The 14,486-nt window shown below is 40.9% G+C and overlaps 1 protein-coding gene across 2 annotated transcripts in view; it reads left to right on the top strand.

Moving 5' to 3' along the window:
* Positions 1–918: 918 nt before the first annotated feature.
* ZNF609 (zinc finger protein 609) overlaps positions 919–14,486 on the top strand; it is a 181,409-nt gene continuing 167,841 nt past the window's right edge. Inside the window, exon 1 of one of the 2 annotated variants that reach the window (XM_077747205.1) lies at positions 919–1,208. In XM_077747205.1, the coding sequence (XP_077603331.1) occupies positions 1,041–1,208 (168 nt within the window). In that variant the 5' untranslated portion in view covers positions 919–1,040. Of the gene's footprint in view, positions 1,788–14,486 lie in introns of both variants that reach the window. The other variant, XM_077747197.1, reaches the window with a different exon arrangement.

Raw genomic sequence — 14,486 nt, 5'->3', positions numbered from 1 at the left:
CCCACCCATTTTTTTAGCAAATCTCTTTTTCATGTGATGAGGCTTTGGTATTTATCAATACAGTGCCACCAATCTTACATAAGAATGTGAAGAGTTATTTCACATTCTGCTGTTAGGGGTTTTAGTAATTACTTCAGTCGGGGTAAAAATTTTTCATTTATGTGTGTGTGCGCATGTGTGTCATCATATATATTTTAGTGAGAAATGGGAAAGGCCACACTGAATGATGCTATTTGGAGTTGAATAAGGCTTATTTAACTGAAGTTAAGCTGATGAAGTCCTCTTTCTGAGGATTGTCTCCTCTAGTTGCAATATTTGTCCTCTATCCTAATGTATTTTTCCTAGTTCTGCTTGCTTTTTTCTTTCACTCTTAACTATAATAAGAATTTTCCCCCTCAAAATAGTCAAATGACAAGGAATCCTTATTATTTTTAGTGAGGACAGGTCCTGTTAATAGAGGGCTTATTCAGCCTTTACAAGTCCATCTTCTGAGTCTCTGTTAATTCAAGAAGAAGCAAAGAGAAAAGGGGTTGTGAGTAAAGTTGTGCTAGAGCTTGAGTCTGTTATGTGCCAGGGCCTGTATTGATTGAGGGAGGATTGCCAGCTGGCAGTGGTGGTAGAAATAAGTCTCTCGGGAATGGGAAACTAACTCTAGAAGATTCCTAGTTAAGACTTAACACGGAATCTCCGGGCAGTTGGAAATATTGTACTCTCCCCTGGGGAGATGGAGCAGGAATTAACTTTTCCCCTGGTCCAATGTGACTTGGTTAGAAATACAATTGAACCTGTTTGTCTTGTCCATTGTGATGTGATAGCCCCCTAGGAACAGTCTGTTTTGTGTGGGAGTTTATTTCAGGCTGTCTCCTTGCCTGTATTGTTTCCTTTAACAGCTCTTTAAATTTTCTTTTTCCAGCAATGATGTTGTCCACTGGGCATGTACTGACCAATGTGGCAGGTCTGAGAACATAGCTGAAGCTGAAAATAGGAAAGCTGGGGGCAAGGAAGAGCCTTGAATCTTGAGGTGGGACGTTGACTCTAAGATGTCCTTGAGCAGTGGAGCCTCCGGAGGGAAAGGAGTGGATGCAAACCCGGTTGAGACATACGACAGTGGGGATGAATGGGACATTGGAGTAGGGAATCTCATCATTGACCTGGACGCCGATCTGGAAAAGGACCAGCAGAAACTGGAAATGTCAGGCTCAAAGGAGGTGGGGATACCGGCTCCCAATGCTGTGGCCACACTGCCAGACAACATCAAGTTTGTGACCCCAGTGCCAGGTCCTCAAGGGAAGGAAGGCAAATCAAAATCCAAAAGGAATAAGAGTGGCAAAGACACTAGCAAACCCACTCCAGGGACTTCCCTGTTCACTCCAAGTGAGGGTGCAGCTAGCAAGAAAGAGGTGCAGGGACGCTCAGGAGATGGTGCCAATGCAGGAAGCCTGGTTGCTGCTATTGCTCCCAAGGGCTCAGAGAAGGCGGCTAAGGCATCCCGCAGTGTAGCCGGCTCCAAAAAGGAGAAGGAGAACAGCTCATCTAAGAGCAAGAAGGAGAGAAGCGAAGGAGTGGGGACTTGTTCAGAAAAGGATCCTGGGGTCCTCCAGCCAGTTCCCTTGGGAGGACGGGGTGGTCAGTATGATGGAAGTGCAGGGGTGGATACAGGAGCTGTGGAGCCACTTGGGAGTATAGCTATTGAGCCTGGGGCAGCGCTCAATCCTTTGGGAGCTAAACCGGAGCCAGAGGAAGGGGAGAATGAGTGTCGCCCGCTAAAGAAAGTCAAGTCTGAAAAGGTAAGAGGTGGCCAGATCTGGCTGCCTACTGCCAGTCAGAACTGCCCTGGACTAACCACCAAATGCTTTGTGCACTCTGTGGGAGGCTCATTAGTTTGTGGGTAATGACCAATTACAAGGTCAGAGCAGCTGGTAATGATAATGTGGTTTTGTTCCAAATTAGGGGATTCTCTACAGATTCATTAACAGCGGGCCTGGGCATTTTGGAGAATATCTGTTGCTGGGGGCAGCTACTTGGTATGACTTCTCTGTAAGTCAAGTTGAGAAACTCCCACCTTGTCCTTGTCCCGCCAGCCTCAGACACTTGTTGCTGGAGACTGGCATCAGCCTTTATGGGGTCCCGCTTGACTGGTATTTCATCTGTAGAATCATTGATAAACTTACTAAGTTGATGATAGCCTTTCAGTGGAGAGCTGTTCTTAATGGGATAGATGGTGCTGCTGGGTTTCTGTAAGACAAAAGGTTAAATAAGTTACATGGCATGATATCTACCGTTGGTTTATTGGTGGCTACCAAAGAGCAAAGGGGAAGGTAAATAAGGGAGCAGGAGGTATTGACTGTACTAAAAGGTACTTAATCAGGCCTTATGAGTTAGTATTGTGGCTATGCATGTTTGGCCTTGAAAGAGATTCTTTGGCCACTAAAGGTATAGTTCTTTGCCAAGAATCTCCCTCAACTATTGGTAATCAAAGTGTCCAGGTGGTTTAATAGCTGCCAAACAGTGTAATGATACCTTACCTTCTGCTTGAGTTGGAAGGACAGGTGCTTGCAGCCCCAGGAGGGGCTCTCCTCCTCTGGGAAGATGATCTTAGTTCATGTTTTAGGAAATCGAGCTTGCAGGGCTGGAGCAGAGTATGTATGAGTCTAGGATCAGCTCAGGCTGCCTTAAACTTCAGCAGCTTACAATTTCCTGCAAAGCGGCTGGCTTGGTGATGAGCTCTTCACTGGCTCTTGATTTTTCCGCCCTGTGTTTGCTCGCCGTGTGCTTTCAGCTGATCCCAGCAGATGCGGTATAAATTGGTTTCTCTGTAATTACATCAGCTGCAACAGGGAATACCTATTTCCATATGTAAGTGTTAATAAATAGAGGCTGGATGTGTATGTTTGTGTGGTGGTGTCCTCTCAGTGCTTGGATTCCAGTGGTAGCTTTTGCTTTCTTTGCCGTAGGTATTTTGGTCTTTGCCTCTGGCACATCTGTAGCTCTTAGCAACATCTGGGCTTCCTTAGTAACAGGGCTGTGAATTTCCTTCCACTAATAACACAGTGGTTCATTCCATTTCACCAGAGGCAGCTGCCAGAGAAGCTGCCTGTTTCTAGGTGACAGATGCTATAGTCCACCTCAGCAGCATCAAGTTCCAGCTGGCTACTGGCATGGCTCGTCCTGTGCTGGCTGTGATTTACCATTTTCTCTGGGGTGCAGATGGATAATACTGTTTTTAAAGAGGCCTAAGAGTACCAGGAGTTCTTGCTTCTGTTCCAGACCCATTAGACTGTTCCCTACATCTGGCTGCAATAAACTCTTGCCATATATCCATGTTCATAATCATTGTTCTTCCTGTGCTGAAAAGTGACCACTTCTGAGAATGGTCTTCATTTTCCTTTTGGTTTAGAACTCCTGTCACAATCATGTAGGCCCAATAGTTATCTGCAGGTAAAAGGATTAATGATGCTGAGCTTCATGTTAGTTTTAAGTCTAAATGTCCATGATAGTCTCCAAAGGAGTAGCAAATGGGACTTATTTTCTCTTAGAGGTCCAGGGACCAGTTGGGTGGCTGTCCTTCAGATTATAATTGGGCTGAAAGATGAAGTGTATTCAGCTAAGAAAACACCTTGGTGCCAGAGAGGTTTGCCCCTTAGTAACATAGCTGTACTATAAGCCTTGTCTCCCAAGGAGACTGAAAATGGGGCAATGGAATGACAGAGAAAAGGGAGAGAGACTGTGCTTTGGTTTTTGGAAGAAAGGTAAAATTGCTGGGAAGTACTTTATGAGCAGAAAGTTGCTGTGCAGTTTGATGTTCCTGCAGACCACAACCTGGTTTCTCAAATCCTTTCCCTGCTCCCTCAACCCTTCTAAACAGTTTGGTTCTGGGGGGTGCCTTTCCAAAACCTTTTGATCATTGAAATAATAATTTAAATAAATGTTTGGAAGTTGCTAGGAGATGAAAACACTGTGCATAGAGAGAGTGTTTCTGGAATGGGAGGAGGGAAAGACTCAAGGGACAAGAAGGTTAGGAGTCTTACAGCAGAAAAGCTTTTGAGAAACAAGGACTCCAGGGTTTAGGACATAGTAGGGGTTCATGTTTGATGATTACTACTATACCTTGTAAGCTGAGTCTTGGAAAACTTCTTTAAGATTTTCTCTCTGAGATATGGGCTTGTCTATGGCTTCATTGGTTTGGAATGTTCCTTCTATGTGGGGACAACCAACAGAACTAAAACAGCAAAACAGATGTTTTGATATAATCTAGGAATTATATGCTCTGAGCTGGGAAGTATCATGAAGAAAGAAAACTCATAAAATTTGGGAAGTGTCTTGACTGGTGTCAGAAGACAAATAGAGTTTGTGCTATAGGATAGAATTGTCACATGTCTCCCACTGGCTAATGAGGGAGATTTGAGTATTCAAATTATCTGCCTCAGGACCTTCTTTCTCATCTAGGTAGGTATTTCAGGCTATGGCTGAGGGAATTTCCTATCAGCCAAGGATGTGGATTTCCCTTCATGGGATCCCACTTAGGCTCCACCACACCTTTCTCTGGCAGGGCTCACTGTGATATTTCCCAGAGTTCTAGGAGAGACCAGAAATGGCTCTTAGCGGCTGCTGCTGCCCTAAATTGTTATTGAACACTGCTGCTCATACTTCCTGCCAGCTGAAGAGATGGGGGAGGGAATGTTGAGGAATAAACAAGAGCCTTTCAGCTCCTGCCTGTTCCCTTGCCTTTGGTTTGATTGATAGATTGTTAAGTTAGGGATGGAATGGGAGGTAGGGAGGAGGAAGGGTGCCTGCCTGAAAGTTCCAAGCTTAGAGCTTAGTGCTTGCATTGTCATTCTGACAGATAGGGGAAAAATTTTTTTATAAACCACAGAAGGTAGTGATGTTTCTGTGTTGAGTCTGTCCTGCAGTACAGACTCCTGTGAGACAAGAGTCTGGGCTTAAACCAGGTATTTAAGGTGAGACTCCTTTTTCAAATTATATGAAGTAATCCATAGGCTCTAATGGCTAAGGGATCTAGAGGTTTGCAGCCAGAAGCTCCCCTGGCCTCTTTGGCTGCTGTTTTTGATCTTGCAAGGTAGGAACAGTCTGCACTCTGCTTTCGCCTTTTTTGGGTCTCAGCTTCTGCTACTCTCAGAATGCTAAATGTATTACCACTCACCCCCTCCCCATTAGTTCAGGATACAAAGAAAACCATTAAGTGTGCTCTGCGCTTTCCCCCTCTGATCATGCTTGCTATCATATCCTGTGCTCTAAGAGCATCTTCCTTTGCCCTTGGTTTTGTTTTCCTGCCCTAGTTTATGCCTTCCAGCTCAGTTCTCTCGTGTTGCAATCCCTCATTGCCCAACCAAGGTCAAGTCTCTTTTATTCCTTCTGATCCAAGGCTTGCTTTCTTAACGCCTTCCTCTTTCAACTAGCTGTTCTATCTCAACTATTGAAGGCACAGCAGTCAATCAGCCTTTCCTCCTGAAGCCAAATACCCTCGAGCATTTTCCTTCATGGAAAAAATTAAAAAGAAGTTGGTATTTATGTGGGACCGAGATGCAACAAAGCCTGAGCTTAATTTATTTTTTCTTCAGTAGCTCTGTTTTCCATCTGGGTGTTGTAATTCAAGGAGGGCCCACAGGGAAATTATCTTGTCCGGTCTCCTCATTTTATGGAAGAATCTAAGACCAGGGAGGTCATGTGACATCCCGAGGCTCTCATGGATAGTCTGTGGCAAAGCCAGGCCTAGAAACCAGGTTTTTGGTGACCAGGTTCCCTGACATATTGTTACTCGGGTTTGTAAAAAGTCTTCAACTGTTATGAGGGCTTCTCTGTTTTCCCACTCTAAAGACTACTGTAGAAACCATTGGATGTAAATTCCAGATACTCTTGAAACTGTTTTCATTGTTTTTCCTACTGATTTTAACATTATAGAGGCTCAGTAAACAAAGGATCCTTGAGTTTAAGTTTCTTTGGTATGATAATGATGTATATAAAGAACTATTTACAGCTGGTGTTGAACCTATCCTATTATATAAAGAGGGAAAGTTACTTTTAAACTGCTACTTTGAGCTTGGTTTTGTGTGTGTGTGTGTTCTGGAATATTGCATTCATGTTTCCATTGTAATCATTGAGGCATTGCCAGCTCCCTCATGATTTGCAATTGCAGGAAAGAAAAAAAAAAAACCTGGTGCTTCTTGGACCTGTCACTAATAGGCAGACTTAAATGTATTGTAGATACTAACTGTTTTGTGAAGACGTGATATACTGTTGGATACCATCGTTCATTTGGTACATTAATTGAATACATTTTATTTTTAGTTATTTAAGAAAATTTTTTAGTTAAAAAAATTTTTAATTGTAGTTGATAATTTGAGTGTATTGTAGATTTCAGGTATTGTGGTTGGTGCTGGGTATATACTAGTGAATAAAATAGAAGATTTCTGCTCTTTGAACCTTACAGTTTACCGTCTATAGAACTCCTAAATATATGGCCCTTAAAACCACGTGCATTGCATCACCTGAGTGTCAGAAATGCAGATGCTTAGACCCTACCCCAGTTCTGCTAAATAAGTTTTAAGGTCTCTCCAGATAATTGCTATATACTTTAACATTTGAGAACCATTGAGAATTTTCTTTATAAGGTGGGTATTGGGCACCACTTCTGACTTAAAACACGACCCCCTTCTTTCTGAATTTAAATTTCACATCAACTCTGGAGCCAGACTACCTGGTTTATATCCCAGCTCTGCCACTTATTAGTGATCTTGATCAAGTTACTTAACTGTTCTTCCTCCATTTTCTTCCTTCTGCAAAATGAGGAAAACAATAGTTTATAGGGTTGTTACGAGATTAGTTAATGCATATAAAACACTGAACAGGGGCACCTGGGTGGCTCAGTCGGTTAAGCAGCTGACTTCACCTCAGGTCATGATCTCACAGTTCGTGGGTTCAAGCCCTGTGCTGACAGGTCGGAGCCTGGAGCCTGCTTCAGAATCTGTGTCTCCCTTTCCCTCTGACCCTCCTCCACTCACACTCTCTGTGTGTGTCTCTCTCTCAAAAAACTAAGTAAACATTCAAAAAAATTAAAAATAAAACAAACTTTGAATAAATAAAATAAAATAAAACTTTGAACAGTGCTTAGCATTCAGGAAGAAGCACTGAAATACCGAATTCATAGGAAGCATTCAGTAAATTTTAGAAAAAGAAAAAAACATGATTTAAGTTAAAATATGTCTCTGTATGCCCTAGGCAATAATGGGCTGACATATAACAACATTCCACCTGTATAGGAAGCCCAGTATAAATAGATGAAAACATTGCCTAAGATTTTGAGCACTGTGCTCAGAAGTTCCAAATCTAGGTTGGGAAATTTTCATGCTGGTAATGTGTTCTAAGGCCCCTGATATTTATAGTGGGGGGTGGAGAAGGAAGGAGACCAAAAAATGGTTTCAAAAGATCTTGAAGTAGCCTGTTGAATTTCATTATTTCATATAAATTGAGTTTCCTTTCTGGCCATATCCCTGATGTGGGATTGAGTTTTTTGGATAGATGTTATTGTGGGCTTGCCAGCATGTGTGATCTCGTGTATGCTGGAAGAGCACTAAATGCTTTTTGTTTCTACACAAGAGTGCATGGAAAATCTAAGTCCTCGTTCTTAATCTTCCTCCCCTAGTGTGAACTTGTATTTTTGCCATTTGGGTATAAGAGCTTTTACCAGCAGAGTTCATCCAGGGAGGCAGCAGGGCTTGGGCTTTCAGGCTGGAGGTGGCAGTAACATACACAGCTGAGATCCTGCCACTGCTGGCTGTCTGAGCCCTCCTCTCTGTGGTTTTCACTCTTCAAGCCATGCTTGAGTAACCCGCCTCCAGAGCTGCTGACAGGGCCGTGTTCAGAGGCCTTGGAAATTACACTGTTCATTTCCTTATCATCCCTGACCTGCAGTGCAGAGCCTTCTGGTGCAGGAACAAGGCAGAAAAAAATCCAGACGGCTCCCAGCCAGCATGTGTCAAGGGCTACAAAGAAGGAAATTGGACTTGCTCACTTCAAAACCGTGGGGTTAGGCTTTGATTTTTGGTTCCTGCCGAGAGTTATTTGTGTGTGCGCGCGCATGTTCTATCTCTGTGTATATGTATAGAATGAGGCTGTGCATGGCAAAGCTGTAGAAGAGGAGCATCTGAAAGTAGAGAGCAGAGGGAAGATTGCTTTTCTCTCCAGTTAATTTCCCAGTTGTGCCATTGGGATGGGCCTGGAAGGATTAACATCAGGAAGGTGCCAGGCCATATTAATGTTTTAAAATATATTTCTCTTGGTACAGTTTAGTCATGGTTGACAGCCCCCACCCAAGTAAGAAGCTTCCCTGGCTGGCTGAGGAGACATTTTTAACAAATCCTATGTCTGAAGACATTCATCCTAGATGACATTGACATAATCAATGTTTAAGCTCCCTAAGAAAGGATAGACTTTGGGTTAGTCTTGGGTAAGGGAAATAGCTCTTTTGAGATGGAGGATAGCGTGACAAAAAAGAGACAGAAGGGATTTATAGCATTTAGAGATTTTCTGTTTATAGGGCAAAATTCTATTACATTTTTAGAAGCTGTCCTCGATTTTTTAGTATTATAAAACAACCTACCTCCTTTTTCTTTTGGCGTTTCTCCTGCCCTAGGATACCCAAAGGAAATACTTTAAGGCTGAGGAAGTAAAACGTGGATAGTAAGAGGCTCTTGAGCAGAATTTACAATCATTCTGTTCTTAATTTTTCTTTTTCTGGATTTCCACTGTTTTAATGTTTGGTGATATTAGAGCCTTTGTGAAGTGGGGGGGAGGGGGGAGAAGTGTTTTAGCTTTTAGACCTTAGAGTTTTTTTTAAAATTCTAAGTGTCTCTCTTGATAGAAGTACTCTGTAGAGAAGTGTTTTCACATGAGAAGGTGATAGCTGAGGTGAGAAGGGTTCGCTTCCTTTTACTTTCTAAGGCAGTAGTCCCTGTGCAGCAGCAGCAGCAGCAGCTGCAGGAACTTGTTAGAAATGCAAAAATCAGGGCCCATTCCAGTCTCCCAAATCAGAAACTCTGGGGTTGAGGCCCAGCAGCTTAACATTAGCTCACTCTTTGACTATTTAAAGTTTGCACCTTCTCCTCTTAATAGTGAGGATCAAATTGAAAGGAATACCTACAGGTTTGGAACTTTGAGAGCAGGAGAGATATTTGAAAATATTTAACTTTTTTACGCTTCTTTCTCCTCTATAATGTAGAAGTGAATAATAGTAGGGATCTTGTAAAGATTAGATCATATAAAGAAAAAAACAATCGGCACAAAGCCTGGCATATAGTAACTACTCAATAAATGTTATCTATTGCTGATATTATGTTATTAGGTATGAGGTGATGAGAGAATATCTTTAGTGACTTTAAAGAATTAATCCCCTGGAGATTTTAGAAAGGCCTGAGTTGGTGATTGCTTATATTCTAGCTCCATCTGATTTCCAGGAAGGCTTGAGGAGAGGCTGAGTCAGAGCATTTGGAGTCATTGAGGTTTGGAGTTACATTGTTGATTGATTAGTTTGGAAGCATTTGTTGGACTCCTTTTGGTATAGGGCTGATCTCAGGTTGAAGAACCATGGCTCTTGCTTAGCTGTTTCCCGTTAAAATCAGATTTGGTGTTTGTTTTTTTTTTTAATATAAACTCAGGCCTTCTGAACTATTTTTCTAAGGATTGAAATGAATGTAACATGATTGCATTAATTTAGAAAGTATTTTTCCGGGGGCCCCTGCCCTTGGGTGGCTCAGTCAGTTAAGTGTCCGACTTCAGCTCAGGTCATGATCTGGTCCGTGGGCTCAAGCCCCGCATTGGGGTCCGTGCTGACAACTCAGAGCCTGGCACCTGCTTTAGATTCTGTGTTTCCCTCTCTCTCTTGCCCCTTCCCCGCTTGCACTGTGACTCTTTCTCTCTCAAAAATGAATAAACATTTTTAAAAAATTTAAAAAGAAAATTTTTTTTCCTCTTAATCCTTAAGGAGTGCAGAATTCAGCCTTTAAAAGGAATTAGAACTACAGGTAGTCTGAACAGTAGAAGAATGAGGATTAAGATACTTCTTTATGTGGACTTGTCAGTCACTAGCTGAAGGAAATAAAAAGGCAGTTCGTAGATTTTTGGTAGTGGTCAGTTTTGAACCTGAAATGTTGTCCATTGGGAGAGTATAATTTGACTGTGCCTGAAAAATACACTAATGGATGTTTTTAAACTTGAGACTATTGGATTTTAGCCATAGTAGCAACTACTAAATGTTTAGGTGTTTAGATGAGCCAGACCTGGCCATTAAATTTTTTCATGGCCTTTTTTTTAGGGTATAATTGACATAACAATATTAGCTTCAGGTATACAGCATATTCAGTATTTGTATGTATTGTGAAATGATCACCACAGTAAGTCCAGATAATATCCATAACTGCATATATTTACAGGAAGTTTTTTCTTGCAGTGAGAACTTTCAAGATTTATACTTCTAGCTACTTTTACATAACTAATACAGTATTATTTTATATTTTGTGTACTTATTTTTGAGAGAAAGAGAGTGAATATGCATGAGTAGGGGAGGGGCAGAGAGAGGGAGACACAGAATCTAAAGCAGACTCCAGGCTCTGAGCTGTCAGCACAGAGCCCGACATGGGGTTCAAACCCCTGAACCCTGAGATCATGACCTGAACTGAAACTAGAGGCTTAACTGACTGAGCCACCCAGGTGCCCCTGCAGTACAGTATTACTAAGTATGGTCACCATGCCATACATTAATTACATCTCCGTGGCTTATTCATTTCAACTCCGTTTCACCCAGTCCTCACGCCCTTACCTCAGGCAACCATCAATCTATTCTGTGTATCCATGAGTTTAAGTGGTTCTTTGTTTTGTTTAGATTCCACATATAAGTGAACCATGTAGTTTTTTTCTCTTTTTTTTAATGTTTATTTATTTTGTGAGAGAGAGACAGTGGGGGAAGAGAGAGAGAGGGAGAATCCCAAGCAGACTTTGTGCTGTCAGCGTAGATCCTGATGCAGGGCTTGAACCACTGAACCATGAGATCTGACCTGAGCCAAAACCAAGAGTCAGATGCTTNAAAGAGACCCAGTGAGAGAGAGAAAGAGAGAGAGAGAGAGCACACAAGCAGGGAGGAGTGGGGCCGGGGGTGTGTGAGGGGGAGAGAGAATCCCATGCTGGCTCTGTACTGTCACTGCAGAGCCCACCTTGGGACTTGATTTTATGAACCATGAGTTCATGAATGGAGCTGAGATCAAGAGTCGGACACTCAACTGACTAAGCCACCCAGGGAGTCCTGTATTTTTCTGGCTTATTTCACTTAGCATAATTCCCTCAAGCTCCCTCCATGTGGTTGCAAATGTTAAGATTTCATTCTTTTTTATGAATGAAAAATATTCCATTTTATATACATAGACACATACCACATTTTCTTTACTCATCCACTGATGGACATTTAGTTTGTCTCCATGTCTTTGTGATTGTAAATGATGCTACAGTGAACATGGGGATACTTGTATCTTTTCAAATTAGTGTTTTTGTTTTCTACAACACCAACACTTGTTATTTCTTGCCCTTTTTTTTAAAAATTATTATCTTTTAAATTTATTTATTTATTTTGAGAGAGAGAGAAAGTGAGAAAGTATGAGAGCAGGGAAGGGGAAGAGAGAAAGGGAGAGAGAGAATCCAAGGCTGACTCAGTGCTCACACCCTGAACTGACACAAGGCTCAGACTTAAGAACTGCAAGATCATGACCTGAGCAGAAATCAAGTGTTAGTGCTCAGTTGACTGAGCCACACAGGCACCCCATGGTTTGTTGGTTTGTTTTTCAACAATTTTTTTTTTTCTTGAGAGAGGGAGAGGGAGGCAGAGGATCCAAAGCAGGCTCTGCTGCCCACTGCAGGCCTCAAACTCAGGAACTGTGAGATCATTATCTGGACCAAAGTCAGATGCTCAACTGACTGGGCCATGTAGGCACCCTACCTTTTTAATAATAGCTATTCTAACAGGTGTGAGGTCATACTTTATTGTGGTTTTGATTGCATTTCCCTGATGATTAGTGACATTGAAGATCTTTTTATGTACGTGTTAGCAATCTGTATGTCTTGGCCTCTCTTTATATTTATGAGGAGTTGTTTCCATCATAAAAAGTTTTTTGTAAACTGGTACCCAGCTCCCTCAACTCAGAATTGATATTTCCTATTAGATATGTTTCTTGAGAAGTAAAGAACTTTGCACTGAATCAAAGCTTAGTGAAAGGTAAGAGAGTATAGTAGAAAAGAGGTGTACACAGCAATGTCAGGTTAAAGAAATTAGCATTTGGGCTGAAGAGTCTGTTAGTGTGGAGGCTTCTCAACTGGAGATGCATATCAGAGTCACTTTAGAGCTTCTACAAAAGTAAAACTACCCTGCTGAAGTAAAATCTTTAGGGCTGGGAATGCTAAACATGTACATTTCTTTTTAATTTTAACAGATACTTTTATTGTACCTCTTGGTTAAAAGCCACTCTCATTGTAGAAGTTGTCCTTGGTTTTTTGCCATTTCCAGATGGAGTTATGCACTACACTTTAGATATTTGATTTTCAAGTGTTTTTCATCATGTTCAAGATTCTCCTCCAACTCTCCTTTTTTATTTCTCAATCACTGTGTTGGGTTCAATCACTTAGGAATACAGTTAGAATGAATCTAACTTCTTGTTGGCCCTTTAATTAGGAGAACTAATTACTGCGTTTCTGATAGTTAGAGTTTTTAAGGGAGAACATCCATATCAGTGTTACTGATTCAATTTTAAATTATTCCAGAATTTTTAAGGCAAATTTGAGTAAAATTCTTATGATTAGATACATTTGTCATATAGACAATTTGTGATATTTTTAAAAGTATAAATTAGAAGGGAGGAGAAGACAGGTTTAGATAATCTAAACTTATTACTAACCTAAAAGTTTATTTCCTTCCTTACTTCGTCCTTCCTTCCTCCCATCCTTCTTTCTTCCTTCGTTCTCTCCCCACCTACCTTTGAGAAAGAGCATAAACGGGGCTGGGGCAAAGGAAGAGAGAATCTGAAGTAGGTTCCATGCCCATCGCGGAACCCAACTTGGAGCTTGATCTTAACCCCTGAGATCATGATCAGAGCCAAAATTAAGAGTCAGATGCTTGCCAACCATTTGCTCCAGTTTATTTTCTAATCTGTTTGTGAATGTATTTCTGTGCGTATTAGACCATAGGTGCCCATAATTTTCTGGAAATTCATGGCATCCCAAAATAATGCAGCTGTCCAATAAAGACCTTATTCCTGAGCATGTTTCTGGACACATTCATATTAAACATGTTATTTTAAGGAGAGCATCTCCTCACATAGATAGAAGTCCCATCTAAGTTACTTTTTTTTTCTTTATGAACACATACTATTTGAAATCAACAGGGAATTAAATGTTTTGGAGCATAAGGTATTTCCCTTCTGGGATTTTAGGTCTCTAAGGAAGAATAGAGTGCTACAGTTGTTATCAGAGATGAACACGTACTTGAATGTGCTGCAAATTCAGTTCAGAACATTATGCAATGCCATATTTTGGCCAGAATTATAATTACGTAACCTTAAATTCTCATATAATAAAATTTAAAATGTGTTTTTTAATACTAGCACATGTATTACCTATGCTGTCAGAATTTGTGCTAATCTCTACATGGATCCTTTTAGGTCTTGGAGTATTTCTGATACATATACCACTGAATAGGAAGAGAAAAAATGGCAAATGTAGGGAAGAAGTCATCATACGATGTGACTACACATTTATATACACCATATTAGACTAGATCTTAAATCCGTCGGTATGCAGATTCCTAAACATCTGGTAGAGTGCCTGTTTTAGATAAAATATGCCATAAGGCATTTTTCATTTTGCTTATACATATGTGCTTAGATTGAGAATGTGGAGACTTGAAATCAAACAAGCTGATTGCTTATAACAATTTCAGAAAGGCTGAGAAAATTTTTCATTTTGTTTGTGTCTGGTATCTCTCTTATCCTTTCCCATCTATTACAAGGATCCAGTTCTAAAATCAGGGTATGAAGTACTTGGTCAGAAAATACTCTTAAAAATCATTTAGGATGACACCATGCTGGAGACTGACATACTGGCTTCCAGAAATTCAACACAATTTTTTCTCTATCATTGAAACAAATCATTATTTTTTTGGTTGAGGTCTCATGTGAAACCTGGCTTGTGTTTAAAGACTGTATTGATGAAATGTATTTGTAACTAGAGTTACCCTAATCCTGGCTAACTACTTACACTATGAAAAGCACATGGGATTGGAAATCATATAAGTGAACAGCCTGTTCAAGTCTATAATCTCTGTCTTGCTCCAGAGTATATACTCAATGAGAGGAATAACTGTGAGGCCCAAACTACTGAAATTATTCTTTCTTTTCTTTTTATTTCCAGCCACATAAAGTTTTTTGATTATGTTA

The sequence above is a fragment of the Crocuta crocuta genome, unplaced genomic scaffold, assembly GCF_008692635.1.
Source record: "Crocuta crocuta isolate KB4526 unplaced genomic scaffold, BGI_CrCroc_1.0 scaffold130, whole genome shotgun sequence".
NCBI classification, from domain to species: Eukaryota; Metazoa; Chordata; class Mammalia; order Carnivora; family Hyaenidae; genus Crocuta; species Crocuta crocuta.
This window is presented reverse-complemented; position numbering and strand designations above follow the sequence as displayed.